This window comes from Lichenostomus cassidix, chromosome 4, assembly GCF_008360975.1.
Source record: "Lichenostomus cassidix isolate B80296 chromosome 4, HeHo_3.0, whole genome shotgun sequence".
Classification (NCBI taxonomy): domain Eukaryota; kingdom Metazoa; phylum Chordata; class Aves; order Passeriformes; family Meliphagidae; genus Lichenostomus; species Lichenostomus cassidix.
In genome coordinates, this window is record NC_139484.1 from 39,262,614 (window position 1) to 39,290,170 (window position 27,557).

The 27,557-nt window shown below is 43.4% G+C and overlaps 1 protein-coding gene across 1 annotated transcript in view; it reads left to right on the forward strand.

Moving 5' to 3' along the window:
* The first annotated feature begins 1,334 nt into the window (after nt 1-1,334).
* Nucleotides 1,335-27,557, forward strand: part of STOX2 (storkhead box 2) — a 143,825-nt gene continuing 117,602 nt past the window's right edge. Inside the window, exon 1 of the mRNA XM_085058746.1 lies at nt 1,335-1,819. Within this exon, the coding sequence (XP_084914872.1) occupies nt 1,444-1,819 (376 nt within the window). The 5' untranslated portion in view covers nt 1,335-1,443. The remainder of the gene's footprint in view (nt 1,820-27,557) is intronic.

Here is a 27,557-nt window from a genome sequence, read left to right on the forward strand (position 1 = left end):
TTGGGGTGCTGGTACATTTGACCTTCCTCACTCAGTACAGTGACAGAACTGGATGAAACCCAGAGAAGGAATTGGATGAAGCCAGCTGGAAAGTGACACAGGATTTGAATGAGGTTAGAACCGAATGGGTGATAGTTTAAGGGGGCCAAATATGTCAAGGGATATTGACGTGAGTGAACTCAGAAGCAACAGGTGAAACGTAGTTTGTGCACAGCATGGAATGTGACTGCAGCAGCGCTCATATTGCTGCCCGGCAGAGGGGCTGCTGCCTGCTCTCTCCCCTCACTCACCATTCCTCTGCCTCCTCTCTTGCCCCCTCTTCTCTACAGCAGTTTTCTTTGTGTCCTTTGCCTTTCTGGTGCATTCTCATGCTTCACTGCCCAAGTCCCAGGTGCCACGGTGCCCTGTTCCCTGGGGCAAGGCGAGGGTTGCTGCTGAGGCCACCCACAGTTCACACACCACCAAGGTGTCCAACAGCTACAGATCATTCAGAAACTCAAGCCCTCAGAAACTCTTTTCAGAAATGAGACTCAGTTTTGCTATGGGTTTGAGGGTTCCTGTAGAAGACAGGAGTGAAGTTCCTAAATCTGCCTTCTCACAAGTGTAACCAGCACCTTGCTGCGAGCACCTGCAGCTCAGAAGCCACCTACCACCTTGATGCATAACCCAAGCCAGGCAGTGCTAGCAAGGACCCCCTCCAGGTCTGCTTGCACCTTGCTCAGTTTTGCTGAGCTCTCCCTTGAGCCTCACAAGCAGCTGGTGATCCAGAACACAGAGGAGAAAAAATATTAAATTGCTGGAAAAAAGCTACAGAAGTTAGGAGTGAACCTTACACTTGCTCCTTCACCATCACATTTCAGTACCGCTATGACACAGGACTACAGCGAGTGAAGAGAAAGGCGTTTGGACACGGCACAGTCAATGCTGCTCACTGGGTATGTTACCTACAGATGTGTACCCACTGGAGGAAACAAAACCATAAGAAATTATGAGACTTGCTTGGATAATCTGGGTGTGGCTGGGGAACACTCGTGGGAGGGAAGAGTGAGAGTCTCCCGAAGGCGGGAGGGGGGGATGGCGTAGGGGAATCTAAACCACCGGCCGCGACACTGACCGGGCTCGTTTCCTTTCTGGTGCTCCTGTGCAGGGACAGGGAAGCGGGGAGCGGTGGGTTGCAAGGGGGTGCGGACTTCCCGGCCGGGACACTGCGGCCGCCACCCGCTGCGGGACGGGCAGCGGCGGGATCGCGTCCCCGCCTCGCCCGAGGCACCGGACCGCGCCGGGGGTGTGCCGGGGGCGGAGCGGGCCGGGCCGGGCCGCGGTGGGGGCGGAGCGGCGCGGAGCGCGGACAGCCGGCCCCGGGAGGTAGCGCGGCCGCGGGGAGGCATGTCCGTGCCCGTGCCCATGCCCGTGGTTGTGCCCGGCGGCGGGCGGTGAGCGGCCATGCCGCGCAGGGCGGAGAGGTACCTGCAGATCGCCCCGCACTCCCTGGCCATCGTCCTGGACGCCGCCGGGGGGGGGCGGCCGGGGGGCGGCGGGGCCGGTGCCGGTACCGGTGCCAGTGCCTGTGAGGGGCCGGCGGCGGAGCTGGGCCGCCACCGCATCGGCTACGAGATCTTCGCGGACTTCAAGAGAGAGAACATGCAGCACTTCTGGGACCGGCGGGCCACGGCGGCGGTGGCCGAGACCTTCTTCCTGGGCTGGATCGACGAGCAGGTGCTGCTGGTGCAGGGCAAGGAGGAGCACCTGGAGGTGCTGCGGCAGGGCTGGGCGCGCCGCTCCCTCAAGCCCCCCAGCGGCTTCCACATCAAGTGCCTGGGTAGGTGCCGCCGGGCCGGGCCGGGCCCGCCGAGCTGCCCCGGGGCACCCGCCGCAGGTGCCGGCGGGCTCGGGGAGCGGGGGCGGAACGGGCGGCCCTTCCCGCCGCGGGGTTTTAGCCCCCAGGAGCGGGTGTGCGCGACGGGGTGAGGCGGGACGGAGCAGCTGGCGTTACGGGGATGCGGCTGAGTGGGGCTCTCCCGGAGAGCTGCCGGCCGCGGCTGTAGGGCTGCTTGGAAAGGCGCGTCCCCCCCGTTCCCTTCAGCGGGTGAGGTTAAAAGCAGGAGCTGGAAGTGTTGGAATATATCCGCTGCAGGACGAAATGCCCGCTGGCCTCCTGCGGGCCGGCTCCGCCCGCGGCGTGCTCCCGGGGCCGCTTGGCTCGGGAGTTAAAAGTTTGGTTTAGTATTTCCAGGTGTGCTAAAACAATATTTCACTTTATATTCGGATCTACTTGCTAGATCAAGCTTGTGTCACAGTGTTGCTGTAGAGATGTCTTCCGAAAAACGAAAAAAATCTGGCATGGAAAGCAAAAATGTTTCAGCACTTATTATGACATGAAAAAAGTTCCCAACAACCCCAAAAAAGCAATCTAAAGCCCCCCGCCCCCAACCCTAACATATAAAGCTATGGCTGTTTGGTGTGTACACTGGGGAGTTGTGAAGAACAACAGAGCAGAAATTTTTCTTAGGATTTAAGGCAACTCGACCTTACAGCTTGAAACATACAGCTTCTCTTACAGAGAGAGAAGGAAAATTGTGAGGATATGCTTTATTGCTGGCCTTGTTACTTCCCATGACTGCAGCAGTGATGGTGAGGCAAACTGTCTTTTCCTCATGTACAACTTACATCATCTACATCCTATACAGCAGCCATCATGAACAGGTCACAAAGTTAGAGATGGTCTCTCTGTGCTGGGAGTTTCAGACCCTTAAAACAGGATGCTTCATACATTTCTTTTTTAAAAAATTAGCTGAGTAAGGTTCCTGAAAATAATGGAACATGAATATTCAATGCTTCCCAGTTTCCTGTTTTTAATCTGGCTTTTGAATGTTTTTAGCTGCTTTTGTCCTTTTGAACAAGCAATGCAGTTATCATTTCTAGTTATTTGCAGTCTTGTCTCTTGCAGAGTTGTCAGACACTTGTCTGTCACTCACTATTTCCCCATCAGACTTACTTGAATATTACCATTTTTTCTGTGCTGAGAGGGAAGGTCAAGACAAGCTGCCCTGTTAAAAATGAACTGATGGACCTTTTTTCCTCATGGTAGAAAATTTTCTTCTGAACCTCAGATGACAAAACGGTGTTGCAGAGCAGGTGGTTAATCCTGTTGTGGTGACAGAAAAGTTTTGTGTGCTCCATCACTATTTGGAGAAGGGTGAGAAGTTGGGCAATGGTCAGTGGCAGCTGCTCAGCCTAGCTCATGTGGGCTTTTTGACTGCAGGTGGATGGAGGATGAAGAGCTTTTGAATTGGCCCTGTCGCCTGATGGAGTGTAAGGGCCAGTGTTTGACTATTGGGGAATTCCTGGACCTTGCCCATTGGGTGACATTCCTCAGCCTCCTGCCCAGGAGTGCAGTGGAAAGGTACATTCTGACCTTGACTTTACTAAAGCCACACAAGGAATGTAAACAGGTCTTTGTGGCCCATCTAAAAATACGGAAACAAAACTTTTGCTAGAAGTTCATGTTAATAAGTAAGCTCACTGGTGTGCAAATAATATGCATTCCTCGGGGGGTTATCTTTGCTGCAAACTTACAAAAGACTGGAGCCAAAGATTTTCATTTGAGTTCAAAAATAGCAAATGCCTCTCAGTATTTGATTAATGGCTAAGAGAGAAGAGCAGGGACCTGTTGGAGTCTTGCCTGTTGTTGGTACCTTAGCTGTGCTAATTATGATGGGAGGAACTGATTGATTTTTATTTTTTTCCATTTCCAGACTGATAATTCAGGTCTTGTATCTAAGTTGATTCAACTTGTGCTTAGTGTAAAGTTAGGTAGTTAAAGAATTGTCAAAATACTGGGCTTGGCCTGTGGGCATGAGCATCTGCTTAAATGCATGTAATCGTATTTTCAACATAATTACGTACCTAATGTGTGAATGGGTGTGACTTATTGAGGAACTCTCTCACACTTTATTATCTACTTTGTTTCATTAAAGCAGCAAATAACACACAGACAAAAAGTCCCAAAGCTTTTCAGCTTCTAAATAAAAGTGGTTGGTATCTTAGGCTGATAGGAAAACCTGCCTGCTGGGAGTAGCAGAATAGTAATATTTTACTCCTGTTAATAAATAACTGGTGGGGTCAAGGGGAAAAAGTGGCACAGTATTTTTGATGAAGGTGAAGCTGCTGTTTTCTGTTGCTCTGGTCCAGCTGGTAGTCTCCGTGCTGTGGCGGGAATAGGGGTTACCATGTCTGGGCAGTGGGGGTGTGCATGGGAGACTTACCCAGGGGGTCTTTCTCTGCACCCCAGGGCCATTGGAATACCTGGACAATGCTCTGATAGATTGTTGGTTGGTTATTGTCTTATTTCTTGGCTGGCTGGCTGTTTGCAGAAAGGTGGGGGCAGATTTCTGCCTCACTTGCCGCTGGAGTCCAGCTGGGATGGAGTCGCTGGATGACCAGCTGCCTGCCCCAGAGTGGTGTGGGAGGAGCATCCCAACCTCCTGCTGCTGTCTAGCATGGGACAAGGGACAGAAAGGTCTCCTCAGCTGCACAACCTCCATGCACAAGTAGCAGAGAGCCTTGGACAACATTTCTCTTTCCCTGTATCATTAAGTGCTAAAATGACCCAGAAATCACAACTGCAGCCTGACTTTCAAACCTCTGCTGATGTTGCTGGTGTTTCTTGTTCATTGTGGTCCACAGCCTTGGCCAGTCTGATGGGTTGTGATAGCTGTGGAGATAATAACTGGAGGGAAAAGCAGCTGGTGAGGAGGAGGGAATACTAAACCTCTAGTGTGCATAGCATGTTTTCTGCTGCTGGGACTGTAAAATGTAAACCAGGAGAGGCTCACTGCTGAATAGTCTTTCCACATTTAAGTCAGCCTGGCTTGATAATGAAAAGTTCATGAAAGTATAATCTGTACTTAACAGGGACTGGACAGTCCTAATGTGCTCGGTGCAGGTGTACCTGAGCTACAAAGGGAATGGATTAAAATCCGCATGAGATTCTAGTGTTCGAAGATTTGAATTATAAAATTAGACCTACAATTAAATACAGCAGGAATATGAAGCACATGAGAAACTTGCCTATAGCACTGATATCTTAGGGCTGGAGGGTATGGGGGATGAAGTGATTCATGTGTGACTTTTAAACTTACTCCTCTGGCAGTTTTCTTAAACTAAATGGTTGCACCATAAAAGCTTGCTCAGTGACCAATTTTGCGGTGATCAAAGTTGTTTGGATACTAGCAAATTGTTGGGTGTATCGAGGTTTTTAAGTTGGCTGAAGGGAAACTTTGGGAAACACAAGCAGTCTTTGAATAAACAAAATCCCCAAACCAGCACTTGCTTAGTATGTTGATTTAGGAGGTCAACAAAACCTTATGCAAATCTATAGGTCCAATGTTGAAATGCGGTGTCTTCGGAAGCTCTCTTGTAACTTTGCTAAGCTTTTGCAACTAAAGTCTTTAATGAGCATTAGTATTTTAATAAGATTTCTTTTTTTGACACACCTTCCATTTGCACTCACTAATATTTGTCATCCTGGAAGCTGATCTTTTTTTTAGCCTTTTCAGCTCTTCTGTGCAAGGTGCTGTCAGTGTAGCAGGATGTTCCACCTCATTTTCATGTATTCATTGCCTTTTGTGTTCCCAGATGAGTCTTCCTTCTGTATCTCTTGCACTTGATTTCTGTGTCATGGACAATGGGCATCTTTGAGAGGTTTTCATACGCTTCACAGAAGGGCCGTGCCCTTTTGTAAAGATTGCTTGAAAAGAAGTGACCAAACTTTATAATAACCCTTTGGTCATGCTCAGAGCAATTTCTCCAATTAGAAGCTGATGTTCAGATTGAGTTTTCACGAAATGCATGTGCAATAATTAAACTAACTATCAGGAGTTATAATTCAGCAAAGCCGGCAGGGCCGGGCTGTTGTGCATTGTTCCTGCTTGGCCAGGCGTAGGGGGAGAAACTTTTTTTGCCGCGCTGGGAGTTGGAGCTAAGTGCTCCCTTTCTTTTCTCTCCCTGCCATATCCTCTCATGCCACCAAAAAATTAAATTAACACCCCACCAGTTTAGATTCGGTAATTTTCACAATAAGTTTTTCAGTCATTAGTGGATGATTATCGTGAAGTGTAGACTGTTGGACACTAATTTTATTCATCTACAGACATTTATAAAACATGAATTCCTCTTTTTCCTCCCAGTTATCTCCTTTATATAATGAAAATTTCTTTTCAGTGACGAGCATTAGGTTTCATAGTAATAAAACCTCCGATGACTTTACCACACACTCAACTACACCTTTTGTATGCCTTGTGGTATTACCATGGGAACTTCAGTGGTTTTAAACTAAATTTTTTTTTCCTCCCTCTCTTTACGACTCCAACCTAGAGTCAATCAGAGGTTCACTAAGCACTCTTTATATTTGTGAGGTGGTTATTGCAGCCTGAAAAAAAGAAAGGGTAAACTTAAGCTTATGGCCAGGCTGAAGTGCTTATGAATTTACTCCCAACTTTGAGTAGAGCTTCACTGCTCACAAGTGTTGGGTTGGGCCTTTAATGTAATTTGTAAAAGCAGCTTTCAGAGACTGAGAAGACAGAGACGAGCTAAATGAGTATGGACTGCATATAAAGTGCCTGATTTCTCAGTATGTGGTTTGTGCTTGTGTTGTGGGAGTGAAGTCTTGGAGTCAGAATTGCTTTCTGCTCTTTAAAGAAAACTGTGGATGGCCTGCAAGGCTAGTACTAGTTGTCAAAAATGGATTGTGAAAATGAAAAAAAACACAAAGGAAGGAAAGATATGGCCTATTTAATTTCATTTTTTTCACTCAAAGCAGCTTCTCTTGAGCAAGCAAAGTCAAATACACAGATCTGTGGTATTCATTGTGCAACTCGAGGGAAGGATTTATAAGGTTAATAGCCAGCTAGTACTGTCTCCCCACCTCCTTCCTCCCCACAAAGAGCACCATTGTATAGGAAAGCATCTTTTCCGGTGGCAAATAAGTCATCCAGCCTTGCAAGTTAAGTGTATGCTCTGTGTGAAAAGCAATGCTGTAAGGGAACTGTGGTGGCTGAGAGCAGCCCTTGGCTGTGGGGCTTTGACAAAGCAAGAGGTCTCTCTCCATCTCTTTCTTTGTGCATGAGGGTCTGGTCTTTAATTAAATGCTCCTCGTTCCCTTTTTCAAAGGGCCCTTGTCTTTGCCGGGGAGCAGCACTGTGGGTGAGCACTGAATGAAGCCCTTGTCAGGTGTTATTCCCAGTGCTTAAATGGGTTCCTGGGCTGCCAGCATCATGTGCCACCAGACCAGTCACTAAATCACCTTTCCATTTGTCCTGCTCTCCTTTTTTCACATAGTCATTTTTGGTTTTAAAAAGACTGAGGTGAATGAGGTGTCCAGGGGCCATGCAATGGATAACCATGGATCTGCCAGTCTCAGGCACCTCCATCCTGCCCACTCACTTTTACCATTTTGTGTAATGAAAACTCAGTTGTGTTTCCCCTTTTGTCCTGTCTTTGTAATTTGCAAGAGGCATGTTGTTAAATATTTTACTTGTCAAACTGTAATTATTTTAGTTGACTAAGTACAGAGCTTCTATGTGTGTTGCCATGGTTTAATATTTTGCTTTAGATGAGTTTCGATTCACAGAATGGCTTGGGTTGGAAGAGACCTTAAAAATAATCTCGTTCCAGCGCCTGTTCTGTGGGCAGGGAACCTTCCACTAGACCAGGTTGCTCAGAGCTCTGTCTGACCTGGCTTTAAGCACTTCCAGGGATGGGACACCTACAGCTTCTTTCGACAGCCTGTTCCAGTGCCTCACCACCCTCACAGTAAAGAATTTTGTCTTAGTATCTGCTCTAAACCTACCCTCTTTCAGTTTAAGGCCATTTCCCTTGTCCTATCACTCTATGCCCTTGTGAAAAGTCTCTTTCCAGCTCTCTTGCAGGCTTCCTTTAGGTACTGAAAGGTACTAGAAGGCCTCCCCAGACTCTTCTCAGTCTGCCTCCATGAGAGAGGTGCTACAGCCCCTGAGCCTGGAGGAATGTTCCTTTAGAGCACAGAGAAAGGCTCTAGGAAGGGTCAGCTGTGTCTGAAAACACTGCTGTCCCTGGGCTTGACTGGCAGGTTTTTGTTTCAGCTCTTTTGTGAAGGGAATGATAGCAAAGATGGCTCTCTCTCCCAGCAATTCTGGTGCTGTTTTCTCAGGCCATGATTGTAGATGGTAAAACTGTCCTTCTTTCAGCAGGCCAGGAGAATCGCAGCTTGTCCCCCAGCAGGATGTGTCAAAGCATTACCACATTCTTGTCTGCATTTGAGACATTCTTTTGGAGAGTGTAGCAGAAAAGGTGTAACCCAGATGGATTGGGTATCCTCCAAAACTCCTGGCATCAAATGCTGCCTCCTGAGCAACATCACTCCTTCCCTTGGCTACAGCAAACGTAATAGGCAGGCTTCTCTTTTCTTTTAGTAGTCAAGGAAAGCCTGAAGTGTTCAGAGAAAATAAAAACTGCAACCAGATGGTGGCTTCCCTTGCAGAAACTGGCTGTGAAATATGAGGATGGAAGAAACTTCTTGATAATTTTCTGCAATAACAGAAATTTAACAGGGTTCTAAAAATTCAAGTAGTCTCCAAAGTTTGTTTCTTTGTTTTAAATACAAAAGCATAAATGTTTTGATTATTTTTCTAATGATGTTGACTGCTGGGAATGTTATTGCAGTCTCTGGTTTCTGATATTGAAACTGCTCCCTGGGTGGGCCAGATCTGGAAAGATTTTTAAGGATATTATATTCTTGGAATAAAATCCCTTCACCTAATATGTAAACATGCTTTCTTCTGTCCGCTGTACTTGATCCCTCCACTTACGATTTGGGATTTCACCTGAGACTTGTGATGAGAAATATCTGAACGTAAAGAATGTACAAACACATATATTTTGAAGAAACAAAGTGTTTTCCTGTTGATATTTGAGCAGGTCTTCACATCTCCTTTTTTAATTGGGCTCCTGTTCTGAGCCACAGTAGCAATGAAGCACACGTTCAAAGGTCAATAACTACCCAGGGAATCTGATTAGTAGTTCTTCTAGTTGCATTTTTTTTCTGTAACAAAAAAGCAATGGTGTAATATTACCATCAGAACTTATTAAGCTATTTTTGGTTTTCTTATGAAAGAAAGTTACTATCCTGTGCACTAAATTAATGCACAGAGTAATGACTTCTGTAGTGTATTTTCTGGAGCTGAATATACTTCTAATCCATGTAATATGAGACTATTGTTGTTCTTCCTTAAGGGGACAGGATGGGGTACCAAATCAACAAAAGTTGGAATAAAACACAGCAGCCTTTTAGCTTAACCTTGAATTCCACTATCACATGATTAAGAAAGGGACATGAAGGTGTGTCAAAGATTGCTCTTTTAGAAGTGCAAACCACTGCAAACTTAAACTCTGGGAAGCAACTACAAACTTGTTCTTTACAAAATCTCTATACTGTGACTGTGGAAAATGCTTCTACCTGAAGAGCTTGGTTTGGGTATCTTCCAGAAGCTTTAGTTTTAAGCAATTTTTACTAACTGTTTGTGCTTCAGAGGGTACATATGCTGGCTCATACATTTCTTCAGAGGAGGACAAGAATGCTGAAGGACCCATTGCTGGCCCTGGTATGGGAAATCCCACTCAGAGAGCAGGATGGGGTGCTTGGATGGTGACTCAATGGCTTTCACAATAACATGGACTAAAACACAGTGGCCAGCAGGACTGGGCTAACCATGGGACAGACAGATTCCTCCTTCTGGTGCCAGCAGAAGGGCAATAACAGTATGTGTTGGGAGAGGAAGACCTGGGGCTGGTCTGTGGCTGAGCAAGTGTCTCAGTTCCTGCACTGGTAGCAGGGCAGTTGCATTGCTGTGTCCATCCTCATCAGTGAGTGCAGCTCCAGAAACTCCTGCTTATCTGCTGCCTTGCAGTTGCATGTGCTGCAATGTCTGCTCTCACTGGTGTTCAGAGGCTCCTGGGAAGGACCGAAACTGCAAGGACCGTGTTTTCACTGGAGCTGTAAAACTTGCAGTGTATTATTAGCGTTAGGAACAAGCTGGGTGCTGCCATTGTATCTGAGATTTGGCAACAGAGTCTTAGGTATTATTGAGGGGCTATAAAATGAGGGTTTTTTTTTAATGGAAACTTTTCTTTGTTCTTTAAAAAAGCCCTATCGCGAGTCTAGCAAAACTTTTAGCTCAAGAAGAAAAACTAATTAATATTCACTTGCTCAGACTATAGTTGTATTTTCCACTTTAGTCATAATATCCATGGATATCTTTCTATATGCTAAGAATATGTAAGAGTTAGATAGATTTCTGGATGCAGCAGCCTTTCTCCCGGTTGTTTGGAGGAAGACTTAATGGCCTAATAAATTTATCACGTCTACTTACCTTTTCTTAACAATATCCTTGGATTCACGAGGTTACAGAGCCCTGGTACTGCACCAATAGCAATGCATAAAGTTTACTATTTATATCCTTTTATAAAGAGATCAACTTGACAAAAATGGAGTTTATCATTGCCTGTTCATGTATTGTGCTTGAATTCTAAAGAAGTAACTGAAGTCCTGTAAGCTCCATGTGATGCTGCAGTGAACTTCTGTATGTTTGGTGGTTTGGTTTTTTTTTTTAGTTTTGGGGGTGGGGTTTCGGTTTTTGTGGGGCTTTGGTTTTTTCTTTCTGTTTTTTTAATGGCTTTTCTTTTAGGGAAGGTGTTTTAGTCAAAGGATTCATAATGGTTTTTGGGTGCCAGTAGTCCTCAGCCTGCCCTTGGGCCCTTCAGCCACTCTTCAGGCTATGTGGAACTGGACCATGCCCTTGACTCCCATTCCAGCAGACTGACATTAAATGTTTGCTCTCCTGCTTGTGCATATTGCAGGGCTAGTGCCCAAACAAGTTCTCTTTTCACTGACAGATGAAATAACAATACCTGGCATTAAGAGAAAGCCGAGTGTTTTCTTTGGATTTCCCTGGGGCCTCCTTTGTCTCCACCATCTCTGCTTGGGAAAATGGTACACATTGCTAAATCTGAGGATGCTGTTGAGATGCTCTGGCTTGTGAAGCCAGAAGGAGGTCAGCACCCCTGTGAAGATTTCCATCCAGTTGGTGTGGCTGCTACTCCTGGTGAGGCTTTGCAAGTAGTGTCTGTCTGGTGGAGTGGTCCAGGCTGATGTGGGCAATCTTGAGAGCCCAAAGCAGAGGGTGAAACATCCACAGCACCAGGAAGGAGGTCCTGGTGGATTGTCCCATACTCAGTGTTTATATGGCTCAAAGGAGGAGTAAATTATGGACATCTGGATGAATCTGAACAAATGTTTACAGTGCCTGATGTTACCTGAGTGACCCTGGTCCTGTTGTGGAAAGTTAGCAACTCACCCGGGCTGTAGGGATGTCCTAATTAGTCGCATGTTCTCAAGGTGGTTTAAGCAGTTGAAAACTGGGATTTTAAGATCTATTTTAAAGCAAATACAGTTTCTAACATCGTAGACATTATTAGCAGAAGTGGTTATTAAAAACAAATAAAAAGGAGAAGGAATTTTTTCCCTGGTTTAATCATAGAAAAGAGAATTTAAAAGGGCACATTCACCCACTGTTCGTGAAGTGGGGAGGGAAAAAGCCTTGAGGACACAAAACTTTGCTGCCATTATTGCTGACTTATCACAATTATCCTACTGGATAAAAAGAAATATCTTATTGGTGTTACTGATTGAAAAATCCTAGGCAGTTAGAGGGAAAATTACAGTTTTGTGAGAAACTGCAGAGAAGAAGAGTCACAAAGGGCTAAACAGTGGATCAAAACAGGAAGAAAAATAACTCCAAATCTCCGCGATGTTAGATGCTCTAGAAAAAAGTTTATTTTTCTAGCAGTTGTCTTCAGACCAGATGTTAGCCTTGTAGGGAATCTTCCTTTATGAATATGAACATCTGGAAAGAGTGGGAGACAGAGAAGGGAAGCAAGCCATCCAGCCAGACTTTTAGTGAAATGAACAGATAATCTTGGAAGTAGCACTTCCTGTGGTCGGGAAGCAAGATTGATAGGTGTCAGGTCTGCTGTGTTTTTATGAAAAGTGGAGACTTCAGTAGTGCTTAATGCATTTTCTTAGGGGGTCTAGCTATGTGTTATTTTCTCCATCTTTCAGCAGAGTGGGATGTGTCTGCAAGGTGGGGATGGAGGAACATAGGGCTCATAGGGCCATGAAGCTTTGCAGTGTTTCTCAAAGAAATTTTATGTGCTTAAGCATTCCATGCTGGAAGCTTAGGGTGATTTTCAGCTGGAGTTGCTTCATATAGACGCATGTGAGGGTGTATATAGTGTTTTATGTGCTGTATGAACAGAGGTTTTCCATTACTTTGAGTGGTCTTGATTTAACAAGGTACAGATACCCACATGTGCTTATAGTAAGTTGAGTCTGGTGGGAGGATTCACATTTTTGAATATAGGCATGTAATATATTCTTGTACTTGCCTGAATGTTGTTATTTGCCAGAGGATTTGCCAGAGGAATATCTTCCTGGTTGATCCCAGAGTGGGTCATCTGTGTCTCAACCAGGAGCCCTTTGAGAATTAAGCTTGGGAAATCAGGACTAGTATTCTTCGACTTTTTATTTTGATGTGTACAGTAGTCTGAGAAATAAATAGCAGAAGAGCTTACCCAGCTTTTGTAGGTGCCTTCAGGAAAACTATGAAGAGGAAGTATTAATTAATGCTTCTTCAATAAAAGTATGAAGAGGAAGTATTAATTAATACTTCCTCAATAGAGATAAAGCCATAAAAAGTAGGCAACTTGACCTACAATCATTCTAATTTCTTTCCTTGAGTAGGAATTAGTGGCTATCATCTTGTCATATTTTATTTATGGCAATAGCTTGTAGCCTTTATTTTATAGATTTCTTATTAATTCAAGTTCTTTGGCTTTGTTTCCAAGGTATTTTTTAATTGTTAGTTTGTCTTTGCTAGAGGTGTACAGATAGAGCTCCTCAGTGAAGCTGATGCCAAATAGCTGTTGGAAGGTCTGTAGGGACTTGCTTCTTGGCTGCCTTTCAAGTGCAGTATGGCTGTAAAATGTTTTAGTGTCAGAATCACTACATCTATCATTGTTCTGCTTTTCTCTGTCAATAACTAGTCTCATTCAGTGACATATTTGATCTTAAAGGGGGAAAGCAGATTTATATGTGTGCGAGCACATGAGTCTTTACAGTTTTTCTGCTCAGATAATCATTGAGCTTCAGGTTTCAGTGGTTACTTAAATTAATCCCAGTGCTGTCTTTCCAGTCTCTTCAATGTTTGTGTTGAGAGAAAGGCCAAAACATGTCCTGTCTGTTGGGAGCCACTAGGCACCAATCATCTGGTGAGATGGAAGAAAAGTGAGCTACAGTCTTCAGTGTTGATTTTTGTGATGAGTGACTGGGCAGAAAGGAAATAATTTTGACAGAACTTTTCCCACTAGTTAGGACAATATTTAATAACTGGGATATACTATTTCAATTTTTTACTTTCTTTTTATGCTGGGAACACTTTTGCTTGGTGGCTTGCACACACATTTCCAATTCCTGAGGACTTGGGTCATTTATGCTGCCTCCTGTCCCAGTGAGTAACAAGCCACAAGTGTGATGATCCTCAGCTTTCTTTAGTTTGCAGATTGCTGAGTTTCCAGTGAAAATACAGCAGATGTACATGATCCTTTTCACTTTTATCTTTTTATGGACCATTTGGAAAGAATTCACTGATCACTTGGGGACCTGCAGATCCCAACTTGAAAACCCGTGACCTTGCCAACCCCAGCATTTTACACCTGAACGTGCAGGTACCTACATAGCTGAAGCTTGTGCTCCCCTACCAGTGTGCTGCAGACTTGCCAAACCTTCCCTTCAAGTAGTTCACAATTTGTCATCTGCGACAGCTACCCTGAGCCTCAGTGTTTGCTCTGCACCTTTTCTCTTCTCCTCTTTTCTTCAAGGACACCTGTGGTGGTAATTTTTGGAGCAGCAGGGATGGCTGGCTGGCGCTTGGATGGCTGCAGGCTGGAAAGCTTCCTTGCCTTGTGTTTGAGAGCACAGGTCTTTTGGGGCAGAGAACTTGGTGGCTCTGTCAGATTGATGTGCTGGGCACTGCAGTGCTGAGCTGGAGCTGAAGTCCATAGGTGCTCTCACAGTGCAAAACCTTATATGAAATTCACACATACGAGGTTACTTGTGAATGAGAGGTAATCTGTAAATAGGGAGCCAGGCAAAGAATTCTTGCTCAAAACCTGCCTGGATTTGCTTTACCTGTTTTCTCACCACTTGGGCAATAGTAATTACTTTTTGTGGCAGCCCTCAGACTGCTTCATGAATGAGTTGCATGCTTAAGTCTTTTGAAGGCCTTAGTGGAGCTGTGGTGAGTTTGCAATTGCAGATACTTAGATATGTGTATGGCTTCAATCTGGAGCCATAAATGCATAATAGTTCTTAAATGGCTAACTTTATTTGCTCTGGTTGTTAACTAAGGACGTGAGAGCAGGGCCCAATGTGTCAATAAGCATAAGAGGAGACATGTCATACTGTCCCAGTCTGTGGTCTTGCAGTCTAAGTATATGACATGCAAACTCTAGCTGTGATTGAACAGAAGGGAACTGGAGCCTCTCGTGGTTTATATGGTGTTTTTTTCAATAAACTACAAAATAGTGATTCTTGTGTGATGTTACCTGTAGCTTTTAGTACTGTATGTGGCTTCTTGCAGGTTTGTTCTTTCCAAATTATGGTAAGAAAAGATGAAATTTTCCCCGCAAGGCAACTCTGCATCTTCTACTGAAGCATGTTTGTCAGTACGGTCCTTTTCCTGTTTGTTGGTAGGTTCTCTTCCCTCTGTGGCAATGCCCAGAAGTACATCTGTAGAAGTGACCTATTCTTGGTCTGAAAAAGCAGAGGTGGAAAGGGAAGGGTTATCTTGTGGGGTACCTTTCTTTTCCCTTCCTGAAACCACAGGTCTCAGTGCTTTTACAAGATGACTAAGGTTTGTTTCAGCCTTGGGCTTCTTGATTTTTCCTGCATGTGTTTCAGCTGAACATAAATGTATCTGAGCTAGTTTTGAAGTATAGCCAGCTCAGGTATGGTTTGCATTCTTCAACTCCAGCAATAATTATGGTTTTCAGCAGTGTCTAACTCCTCTTGCCGCTCAGGGAGCCTGTGATGAGCTGCTGCAGTAAGAGACTTGAGTTCCTAGATTAAAGCCAGCTCGGGTTTATCCAGACTGCAGCACTGGGATACTGTAACTCTCCTTAACAAAACTGAGCTATTGCAGTGAATTCCTCAGGGCTTTTTGCTTCCTGCCTTTTGAATTTCTTTTTCTGTGAACTTAGCAAGTGTGGCTTTTGCCTTTATCCATGACTGACCTTTTCTCAACGCTATCTCTCTGCTTAAAGGCTCCTGCCAGCATGTAAGCTCTTGTCATCTTCTCCACCAGTGGCTTTGTGCCAGGATCACACCAGTCTGATAAAGTGCCCCTAACAGCCTGTCCCTTGTCAGCCTACCTACCTCCCTACTTGCAGCATTATCATTCTTCTGTTGGCTCTGCTCTATCTGCTTTGACAAAATCCACCTTCTTTGGAGACATCTTGTCTCTTCTGATGGCTCCAGATATTTCACTGGCTGCATTTGGTGCTAGCTGAGACTGAGCCTTCAAAAGCTGGCTCTTGGAATGGATATGATGATACTATGCTTTGAAGTCAGACCATGTGTCTTGTAAACAACATGGTTTTGATCCTTAAATACATGAGATGGTTAAGGCAAGGCATGATGCTGGACAGTGAGGGGAAAATGGGGTTGAGAAACCAACTTCTGGGACCTACTAAGGAAGACGTGGGAAGTCCTTGAGTCAATCTGTGCCAGTGCTGTCCCTAACTTGCCTTTTTTTCTTTCTGCTTCCACTTCACTGAGGAAGGCACAGGTTCATTTTCAGACATTTCACTGCAGGACTATAGTCCCTCCTTATTCTTGCAGGAACTGCATTTCCCTCTATATCTGCACTGCCACAGTGATTTGAGCTGGTGTGGCTCAGCACCAAGGAGGTCACACAGCCTTTGCTCTGGTACTGGAGCCCACAATGAGCCATCTCAAAAGCAAAAACCTAACCTGGAGTGAGGAGAGAGGAAAAGCCGGTTCAGGATAAATTATGGTGGACCTGCTGCCTTATCTTCTCTGCATTGTAGTCTTTAAACAAATGTGTGGGATCATAAGGTAATTTGTGTGGGAAGAGACCTCCAGGGGTCTCTGATCTGTCCTCCTGCTTACAGCCATGACATTGGGTAGGTTGTTCCCATCATCTAACCTGTAATGCCCTGCTGAAGGCAGCAGCAGCTAACAGTGCTCTGGTGGATCTTGTGGATGATTTCCTCAATTCCAGCACGTTTTGCTGTGGACAGGTCCTTTTGGAACTTTGGCTCCTGCCTAACAGGTTCCCCTGGTCTTTCTGCCTCCAGTTGCTCTGCGTAATGGGGGACCTGGGAGCACCCAGTGCTGTCTGGCTGTCTCTCCCACCCACACTGTTTGGACACTGGCTTTCTTGAGGCAAATGGGATACCTTTTTGAATGCATAGCTCTGAACAAGATTAGGCAGCTGTTGCCTTTAGTGTTTGTTAAAAAAAAAAAAAAAAAGTATAACTCCTTTCCCCAAGCCTGCTTCAGTTATATCTGTGTTTTGACAGATCCTTGAGGTGATTGACAGAGCTATAGTTGCCAGCAGCTTTTAATAGGAAGTTACCACATTGCTTGTCTTGGGAAAGACTTTTTTTTTTTAACCACTTAATCCATGGTTTAATTTTTTTTTTTTTAAGCCCCAGCAATAGCTGCTTTAGGTAATCTGGATAGATCTTTTGAAATGTCCAGTAAGCCTACCCTTTAATTTTAAATGCTGAGAAATTAGGTTGTAGTGACTTGGTGACTCGAAGTTATGGAAAACAAATCAACCAAGTGCTTTTTCTTCCCCTCATAACCTCATTTGCCCACTTCTTTTGTGACTTTTCTGTCTGCAGTTCACCTGCTCCTTGTGCAACTACAGTCTTTTTACTCAGCTCATTAAATCATGTTTTTCATCTGAGTTTGGACTCTGAAACTAGTCTTAGACATAATTTTCTTTTTATCTCCTTACTTTATTCTTACGTCAGCTGTGGCAGAAATGGAGGCTGCAGGCCTTGAAGTTGGTCTCAGACTAGAGGGGAGAAGACATTGACCAGTCATACTTTTTTTTCAGTGTTTCTGCAGTCTGACAGATACCCTTTTGGCTATGAAAATACGTGGTTCATTGTTTTGAAGAGAATTCATCGTCTGAATGAAAAACTTGTTTAAAAAAAAAAAGAAAGAAAAATGCCCTTGATATATATTTTTGCATAGTAACATCAGTAAAACCACAGAAAACATATAAAGTTTGTGAGCATTTTGGCCCATCTGCTACAATTTCTAAAACACCAGATCTATTAATCTGCTCCTGATGAGATTGGCTATGTCCAGTATGCCTGGTCAGCAGATTTGGGCACCTACACCACAGCAGATCTAAAAAGAGACTTGCTAAAGGAAGAAGCAAAGTAGATGGATGATCCTTGTGCTTTTGGAAGTTGTTACTTAAACCCTGGTGGGTTACTGGAAGAGGCAGGCTTGGTAACCTTCCCATCCCATCTTACATGAAAGATCCAACTTTTATTTCCATCAGTGGGAATTTCCCAGTGGCAGTAGGAGTTAGATGGTATTTCTAGTGAAATGAGAAATAGAGATGCCTCAAGCTAAGAGAAGCATAGGAGAAAAGAATATATGAAAGATAGACTTTGTGCTTTGATTTTTTTAATATCCATTTCCTCACTTTTTACCCAAGAAGATATGTTTTGCTGTTGAATTATTAACAGATCATCCTCTGAGGGTCCAGCCAGAAAATACTTTCTTGGTCTCCAGAAACAATTTGCAGCTTTCAGCATGGTTGTGAAGGTAAAATGAATGGTGATAGTTTGGTAAAAGTATTCTGCAAGTGCTGGAGCTAAACTCACCCTGGACTCAGTAAAGAGGGGAGGTCCCACATTTTAAATTTATTTCAGGATAACTATGAAGGCTGCTGGTAAAGTTGAATGTTCATGTTAGTTGGTAGCAAGAGTAAATGCATTTTTTCTACTATCTTTTGGACAAACTGTAGCTTTCTTTGTGGAGCTGTGAGTGGCTGTTTTCAGTGAATTGTAGAAGGGACAATGGAATACAATCAAGCAATTCTCTGCTCATGTGTCCTAGTTATTCTGTTTTACATTTGAACAATTGACAAGTTTATATGTGTAAGCAAAGTTTGCTGCCAACTGAGCAAGATTATAAACCTCTTCTGATGGTGTAACTCATACAAAATATTCTGCCCAAAACATTGCTAGAAATGTGATATATTGGCATTTGCAAGCCCAGGCAAATATATACAAGATTCTCTACATTTCTAAATGTAGAATCCAGAGCTGCCTGTCTGACTAATACATTGGTAAGGGCATGCCTGACTTTATTAAGATAGGAGTCTGTTCTTTGGTTTTATTAAATGGCACTTTTTTTTTCTTTCTGATTAGCTAGCAGTGTCTGGGCAAGCTATCTCACACTGTTAGCTCCTGACTTCTCCAAAGTAAAAGCATCATTCTCTTTCTTTGAAAATTTGCAAAATTTATTACTGTGCATTGTAAACAAGGAGGGGAAAATATAGATGTTATGTTAAAAGGATTATTATTGATGCAGTTTGTATTTCCTTCTTTCAGTCCATTTGCCACTCATTTAAATAACTTCCTTCCCCATCCCATGTTTGTGTTGGATGTCAGGGTGTCTGTTTTTGTTTGTGGTGGTGACCTGGGCATCCACACTCCTGGCACTCATGACCAGGAGTTCATGCTGACGACTGAACAATGCTGAGAATGCAAATGCTCAACAAACACAAGTAAAATGTCTTTTTTCCTTTTAAGAACATGCTTGTCAGGTATATTTAAAGGCAAGGGTGTGAATCACCTTCATAACTACAGTTGGGTTTGTTTTTTCTTTGAAAGTCACAGCTTTTCCATTGGAGGAGTTCTTGTGTATTTATTCTGGCTGACCAGACAACTGAACCAAAGGTTTTTGCTCAGCCTTCTTTAGGCAGCAAAGTACTTGGACATTTTCTGTCTAAAGGATAGAAAAATATTTGAGAACATACTCAAGTTGATAACAAGAACATAAATAGAATAGAAATAAATAAAACAAAGACAGGAACTTAAGCTTCCTCTTTGATTTGTTTTTGAAACTTACAGTATTTTGCCAATTTGGTTTGAACTTAATGTATGTTTGGGGTTTTTTTTCTGATAAACTGATGGTTTAAGAAATAGGAAATAAAACAGAAGGTGATAGAATAGCAATTAAAAAACCCCAGTGAACTAGAAAAGATACAAAGACAGGTATTCTCAAGTTTTGGAGAATTTTTTTTGCATGTAGCAGTTATATTGTGGAAGCTGATTGAATTATGAGTCCTGGGAGAAAATGAATTGAGCAATTATGTTTTTCTGTTTGGTTTTTTTTTTCCCTGATGTAAGGATTTGAGAGCATGAAATGAAATTATTAGGAGCTAAGCCTGAAACAAACAAAAAAGCTATATTTTTAGAAAACATAAAACAATGAAAAAGTAATGTTTTAGACTTTTTGTATCCTCCATATCTTATATGAAAGATTTCTCATAAAAAAGCCAAACAACAGAACAGCTTTCTCTCCCCCTCCAAACCTGCAACTTTTTCTCTTCAAAAGTAAATGGAGACATTCACAGAAGAAAAATTTGGTGTACACAAGAACTTCTTTGTGTGCTGCCAGACCATTCCTGGCTCACCCTGTGACTAATTCAGAGCCAGCTTTTGTAGCCACAGGTGGCTCCCAGCAGAGCTCACGGGAGTTGTGCATGGAGATGCTCCTTTTTCTGCTCTATGTTGTGCCAGTGGTGACTAAGTCTCAAGGGCCAGGATAAGTACCTAGCCTGCATTCTCAGAGCCATGAGAGTTTGACTTGGCTGAGAGGTGGGCAGTAAGCACTGGAGACAGGGACCCCTTCTTGATGAAAACCAAAGCACGAGTGCATTGAGCAGAAGATCCCAGCCTGGAAATGCTGGTTTGAATTCCCATTGTGGGTTGAAGGGGGTCAGTGCACTGGTATGCTGCCTATTATACAATCTTCCTTCTACTTTCACAGACGCATCATTTTCTTCATCTGATAATTTGCTTCAAGGACCAGAAAAGTGAGTCTAAGGAATTTGCCCCCATTGCTGAAAGAAAAACCTGGAGACCTCCCAGGAGCTCATTATAGAGTTGTAAGGACCTACATGAAGCCAGGGGTTCTTGGTGTCAGGGCTCCTTAGAAAAGGAGGTATTTGTTACAGTATTCATTTTAAAATGGGCTGTTTTATTTAAATATGCTGAGCTTGGAACAAACTGAGTGCAGCACATTAGTGGTTTTTGGGTCCTGATCTCTGCAAACACTAGAAGAAGAGAAGAAATATCTCTTCGTAGGGGTACTTATAATGACTGTTGTGATTATTCATGGGAATATTTCCCATTGCATGACCAGGAAGTGCAAACATTTGGAATAATATGTAAATCTAGGGAGGTGGAGAGAATTATTTTGTCATGTGTTTGAATAGCATGAGCAGAACAAGGGTAACAGTTCATTGACACCTCCAATAAAAGAAAAAAATACTTAATTGCTACCTGTGTGTTGTGAAACTATTTGACAATTAAAAATATACTTGCTGAATTTCTGTGGAATGTAGGATCTCACACAGAGTCTCATTAAGGATTTTTGCTCATTTCTGATTGTTGCTTAGGAATTTTTTTGGTTTTGTTTTTTTATTCTCCTTGCCAGAACAATTCAGCGTGGCTATTGACATAGCATGAAACAGTCATAATGGGGTTTTTTTTCTACTGGTGTTACTCATTAAGATTGGGTCAGCCAGTAAGAATCAATTCTGTCCTGTTGTACAGGGCTATATGCAACAGGAAGTAGGAAGGACAGAAGTAGCTGGGCTCTCTCTAAGTAAGGTATTCCCAAGCAGCAAGATACTCACTTGAGAGAGATCTTTCTTCCACCATCTCATGTGGTGGTTTGAGAAGCAGTTACTTGGAAATCTTCCTCTGCCCAAATCTGCTCAAGGGCTGGTTTAACAGGATGCGAAGAGATGAAGCAAGAGTGTGGCTAGCACAGGTCTTTCTCGTGAGAACATTTTGCTGTGTTTTATAAACAAAGATAAAGTCTGGATGTTTTTCAAACAGTGTCTTGAGACTTGGACAGTTCAGGCCTGGCCAGTTAGGCCTAGGGGGAGGGTTCTGACTGACCAATCTGGGCGACCTCTGAAAAGTCTATATATATATGGAAATCAAAATAATAAACGCTTTTTCTTGCTACACTGAGAACGGGAAGCCTCCTCTCTGCTAGCGGCTCTACAGCAACACAAGAGCTTGTTAGTGTGCTCCTGGGACTTACCTAGAGTTGACACAACCTATAATGATGTGACCTGCAAAATTGCTTTGCTTTGCCAGCCCTAGAGAAAACAAACAGCTGAGCCATGCATATCCAAAAATGCCAGGTGTGGTGGAGACAGAGGAAGGGCTCACTTCCACAGACTGGGGAGCACGGTTCAGCCCATGTAGGGTGTTGGCAATTTGTTGGGGTAGTGAGAGAAGAAGCTGAGCATATTAGGAACCACATTCTTAGCTGCTGTGCTTGTGTGCAAGACAGGCTGATGACAGCTTTAGGAGCAAGGCTTGCAGATGTTTGTGTGGCAGGCTGAGGAGAAAGAAGAAATTTTGCAATGTTTAGTCTTTGCAGTAGTTTTTCCTTGCTGTGGTGGCTTCGGCATTATTGAATATTATTCTAAAAGTCTTTCCTTGTATCTGCTAGAGTGGCACAGCCAGACCATGTCCTACAGTGGCAAGGCACATTGTGAAATGCTAGATCCTAGGAGAAATCTTTAAATCCCAGGGGTGCTTTGGGCCAACCACTCCCTTACGCTTCAATCTGCTGGGCAGTGCACCAAACAGACTTTTGACAAAATATTTATTGCACTGATACCTGCGAACACAAAGTAAAATTAATATATTAAAGAGGATTTATGCACGCAAGGGAATTGTCTTCAAGCTTAAGAAAATGGAAACTTTCAGAAGCAAATCCTAATATCAGAGCTTAGTCCTTTGTGTGATCTCCCTGGCCCAGTCAACCAGATTGGCGGCAGAGAGACATCATCACTGTATTTGTTATGTCTGGTGTTAGTGTTATGGAGAACAGAGGGAAGAGAGAATGGAAAGAAAGAAATTGGACAGAAATAGTAAAAATTAAGAGAACTGCTGGGTTATACATTCATTTGGAGAGGAAATCCAATGTAAGTCATCCTGTGGGTCTTGGACATGTATGTGCTGTGGTGGTAGCAGTATTTCCTGATTGTGACTGGGGTTTCAGAGCTTTGGCCTTTGTGTAAGCAGGATGTCAAAAAGATTCTCTGTCTAGAAAGTTTAGAAATAATTTGTAAGCATAATGTGATACTGCATATAGAGTATTTATTGATCAATATGTGAACAGAACAGGCAAGGAGTGGCTTCTTGAGGAGCTGGGTTTTATCACTGCATTTTGGATTCCCATTCTTCTTTTCTTCTAAACTTTTCTTCCCCATTAGAAAGCTCAGATGAGGTAAGATGTATTATTGTGGAATCTAGTGGCTTTCCTTGCCATTGTGTAGGGTTGGTGTGCTGCATATTTTGGAGGATTTATCCCTGTGGGGTTCTGTTGGCATTATGGTACTCACTCTCCACTTCTAAAATAGTGGCAGAATGTTGTAAAATCAGGCCTTTATCTTTGCTTTGGGTAAACTTTGTTACAGAGCAGCAATCCAGCAGCCTGCATCTTCACTTGCATTGAACTGCATAAACAAACTGGTTTTACCCTCTCTCTTGCTTCTCTTGTCAGTTGGACTTGATCTTGGAGGTCTTTTCCAACCTAATTGATTCTGTGATTCTGTCATGGCTTTGTCCAGCTTATTAGTTGCCTTGTGGAAGCAAAGGTATGTGTGTCTTGCTGGATGACTAGTAAAGCCTAACTCATCTTGCTCTAAGCCATTTCTTTGGTTTATGTTACAAAAGGTAAACCCCTTTGACGCAGTGCAGAACAGAGGTTCAGCTATTAGGGGTGTAATTATCTCAGTGAAGAATGCAGGGTGGTTAAGTGCTGCTGTCAAGCTGGGCTGTGTTTTAGACCTATCTGACAGGTAAAGAAGGCTAAGAAATAGCTGTGTTTTTCTCCCATGACCTTGTTTAAAGGTGATACAGGACCCTACTCCTCCTGCTTTTTCTCTTCTGCAAAATACACATATTTTGTTTAAGTGCTGAGCCCACAGTCCTGTGAGCAGTTTCAGTTCGACAAGGAATGCTTGATGTAATCTTCTGAAATTAGGCACGTAGGTGTGTTGTGCTTATTTAGCCTGCTAGTGGCCGTTTAGCTATTTTATCTCAGTTATAATTAAAAGAGTGTTACCAGGAAAGGAGGAAGAGGAGGTGGGTCAGGAAGCTGAAGCCAGATCCAAGGCGGGATGTGTTTGGGCCTGTGGATGGGAAGTGTCTGGCAAAGATGTGCCTGTGTCTTCTAGCTATCAGACTACCTTTATACTGAAAGACGAGATTTTTGGTTCCAAAACATTCAATTTACACTGTTATTTGAAGAGGTTTCTTGCCCCTCAGTGCAAACTTCTGCATAACTCTCCTCAAATCACCCACATCAATGCATGGGGTGTTTCAGTCAAACTGAGATAAAACCTTTTCCTCCTATAAAACTATTCATTTTCCCACAGTGAGAGGTGACAAGGCGCATGGAATTTAATGTGACCTGCAAAGTGTGTCTGCTTAATTTGAAGTATTTTGTTTTAGGATCTCACACAGACCACATATTTCCTTGTGAGTTGTGACTGATTCTTCACGTCTCCGGGAAACAAACCGTGGTTTTATTTCAGTCTTCTTCATCTACAAAATTAAAATAAAGTTTAAGACCTTGTTGCATGTCTTTCTGGTATGGCATTCCCTTGGAGTGAATTTGACAGGGATATTGATGGAGAGTTCTTGAAAATGGCTGGTGCTCTCTGGCTCACTGTTTGTACATTCCTGGAAGATCTGTGGCTAGAGGACACTAAGCGGGGAAATCACTTCTGTCTAAATTAGGTCATTTGGAGTGATGGAAGTTTATTTGTAGGGCTAAAATGACCACCCCTTTAAAAGTAACTGGTAATGTCATCAAGGGAGTGGTGTTGTAGCATCCTGAAGTGATGACGAAGATAAATCAAAGCCGTCTTGCAGAGAGTGTGCCAAACAATCCCCTTTGCTCTGCAGAAAACAGCTAGCCTTGTGTTACTTGTGATGGGCCAGATGGGGCGTGGTGCCAGAAATTAGTGACGGTTTAAAGAACCAAATTTTGCTTCTGAATGGGGCAATAATTATGTAAATGAGATTTTTGAGATGTTTTTAAAATGATTTTAACAAGTGCCAATTGAATTCTTCTGATGAAATTGTGGACTGAGTTGCTTCTGGTAGAAAATGAAATCCTGTTTCTTTATGGAGGGGGAAGGGGGCTGGGACAGTGACAAACCCAGAAAGATGAGAACATTGGCAAGTCTCTGATGAGGAAGGAAACTCGCTGTAGGTGTAGTCGAGGAAGGGGTGCTGCTTCTCATAATCCAGAGGAAAGGGTGTGAAATGTGGTAATAATTGTAGGAAATAATTGTCGTCGTTGTTCTGGCTGGACGGTGCCCTACACAGCAAAGGGAAATAAACATGGATTTCTCTGAATCTCGTTACTGTGCTGGTTTAGCTTTGTGGTGCAATAAGAAAGGAAATTATGAAGTAAAAGGGATCTTGGCAGGCTTTGGTTTTCCTCTGCAGAGGGGTGGGAAGAAGAGCAGAGTTTAAATGTACTCTGCAAAATGTGTATGTTTGGTCTGAAGTATTTCTGGCTCAGGCAGAAGGTAAAACACCTATATCAACTCCTGACTTGTGCCTGTGGGCTATGTTTGTTTGGGGTTCTGGTATTAATGTTGTATAAAAGTTTTGGGGTTTTTCCTCTGTCCTTCCTACAGTCTTTCTGCTGTGCATGAGGAAAATTTTCTCCTTGAACTTTGATTTATCTTCACATCTTTTCTATATAAACACCCTTTCTTGGCCAGGTCACTGTGACCTTCTGCCATCAGTGTTTGACTGCTTTGCTTTCAGCTCTCCTGCTTTCTTATCCACTGATCCTTGTTGACCTCTCTGGCTGTCCTGCTGGCACCTCCTTGGTTCAGGTCTCCTTTTCTGGGCTGTCCTGCACATTCCTCTTGGCTCTCATTAGTCCAGGCCCTTGCCTGCTGTACACCAGCCTGCTCCGTGGTCTTGGCTTCCCTTTCCGTATTGCTCACCTGCTCTCCCTTGTTCATTGCTTCCCACTTAGCCTTTCATTGCCTTTCTCTTGATGTTCCTCTCAGTAGTTTACTGGTGGTAGGAGCCATCTCCTTACCCTCCCTCCCAAACGCCGTTTCTTAATCCCATCAAAATTCTTGCCTGCCCTATCCCATTTGGACACCTTTTTGAGTAGTTGTTCAGTCTCTTGCTCATCCCATGCGTCCAGACTGCGCACACAGTCTGCAACTACAAACTTTCGAGGAAATCTAATTCTGTTTTTATGAGCTCCAACCTTTGCAGGCTGTAATTACCTCTTGCCATCATCACTGAGACCTCCTTCCTGCCGGCTCACCCGACGCAGACACGTACACACGTGTACATATACCACATCCCTGTTTCCCCCAGGTCTTTAGCCTGTGCAACCACGGGCTCACCTGCACTGGATACTTGCTGTCGCTGCCCCTTGGCACAACTCTTTCAGCTGCTCCAAGCTCTACCTAATTTTCCTCCTGTCTGCTGAACCAGGTATTGTCTCCTGTGTTACCCTTCCCCATCAAGCTGGTGAAGAAGGGCTCACTTGTGTGTGTCTACAGTGTCTTTCTGGGTTGGCTGGGCCTTACTTTTGTTACATTGAAATATCCCCAGTGGTTGCCTCCATTGGATACCTTCATATATTTGCATGGAGATTCTTTTCTGTAGCATGTCCAGCTCCCTGTCAATGCCCAGCCTCGACACAACAGTTCTGATTTTGTTGTTCCCCTTAGTTCTTGTCTTGCCCTACTGGTGTAAGGCCAGTGGGCAGCTTTCTAGAGAAGGGTGCTTCCACATTTCAGTCTAGCCTAGGAAATGAACAGCGTCCTGATCCAGTACTGAAATATTTTTTAACAGCTCTTTATCCCCAGTGTGACACCGTCTGACAGTGAGGCTAAATTCTTATGTTGACCTTAGAAAGAAAAAGAAAAAAAGCCAGAATGCACTTCAGAAATTAATGGCAGGGTGTCTGCGAATTTATGGAGGCCATAAAAAGTGAACTTTCGTGGAGAAACAGCCTTTTTTTAATGTACCTGCTTTTTTTGCCCCTGGATGCACAGTAAACATTGTCACCACTTGTTTCTTGGGTTTAATGCCTGAATTATAATACAGAGAAGAAGAATCCCCTGGATGTAAGACATGAAGTAGTCTTGCTGCATTCAGTCTGGTTTGGGCATGCTTGTCTGATTTCAGAGTCATTGGAGCAATCATGGTATGTCCTTTTGTCTTCTCCCTGCTTTTCCTTGGAGGCCCTCTGGCAGGTCTTCAAGGGCAGAACTTGCAATCCAGGATTGCTTGATTCAAGATTTGAGAGCAGAAGCACAAGGAAGTATAATTTTAAACATACAAAAAATCTCTGCATATCCAGCCCATCAGCACAGGGCACCTAGGTAAAGGCTTCCCTCTCCTGTCCTTCATCCCTTGGTTAATTTTCCTCATTTCTTGTTGTACGTAAATTCATCTTCTTCAAGTGGTGGGGCAGCAGAACAAAGAAGTGTTCAAAGGAAACAAAGACCATTTATATCTGGTTTTCATTTCCTTTTTCTTCTATTTGGTAAACTGTACAATATTTAATAACAGAAGACTTGCTCATTCTTGTATTTCAGACTCTGAATTATTAAATCTTAGAATCTCTGATTTAGATAAAGAGTAATTAGTGTGTGCAGTATCTTCTTGACATGTGCTGAAGATGTAATCAGGAACCAAGATGTTCTTAGCTTTGTTAAAGTATACTCTAAAATACCATCTTACCAGGAATGGAAAGAGCCTGTAGTCATAGAATAAAACCTCCTTGCAGAAGCTGAAAGCTTTGGGAAGATGGGATCAGGTATATGTAATGTTAGAGACAGTGCTCATCTGCTGGGTTTATCCTTCATTAAATTTTCAGCATAGATCCTCATAACATAGTGTCAGCAGAAATGCAGGCAAAGCTTAAGGGATTACACTGATTAATATGAGGATGTAAGTTTTGGGTTTTGTTTGTTGCATTAGAGCTGAAGGAGTCATTTGGGTGCTTTGCTTGGACTCATGCCCACGTCTAACCATATGGTACAGCAGTTGATGGAATGCAGATAATAACATCATTTTCTTTGCTATTTAGGTTCAAACTT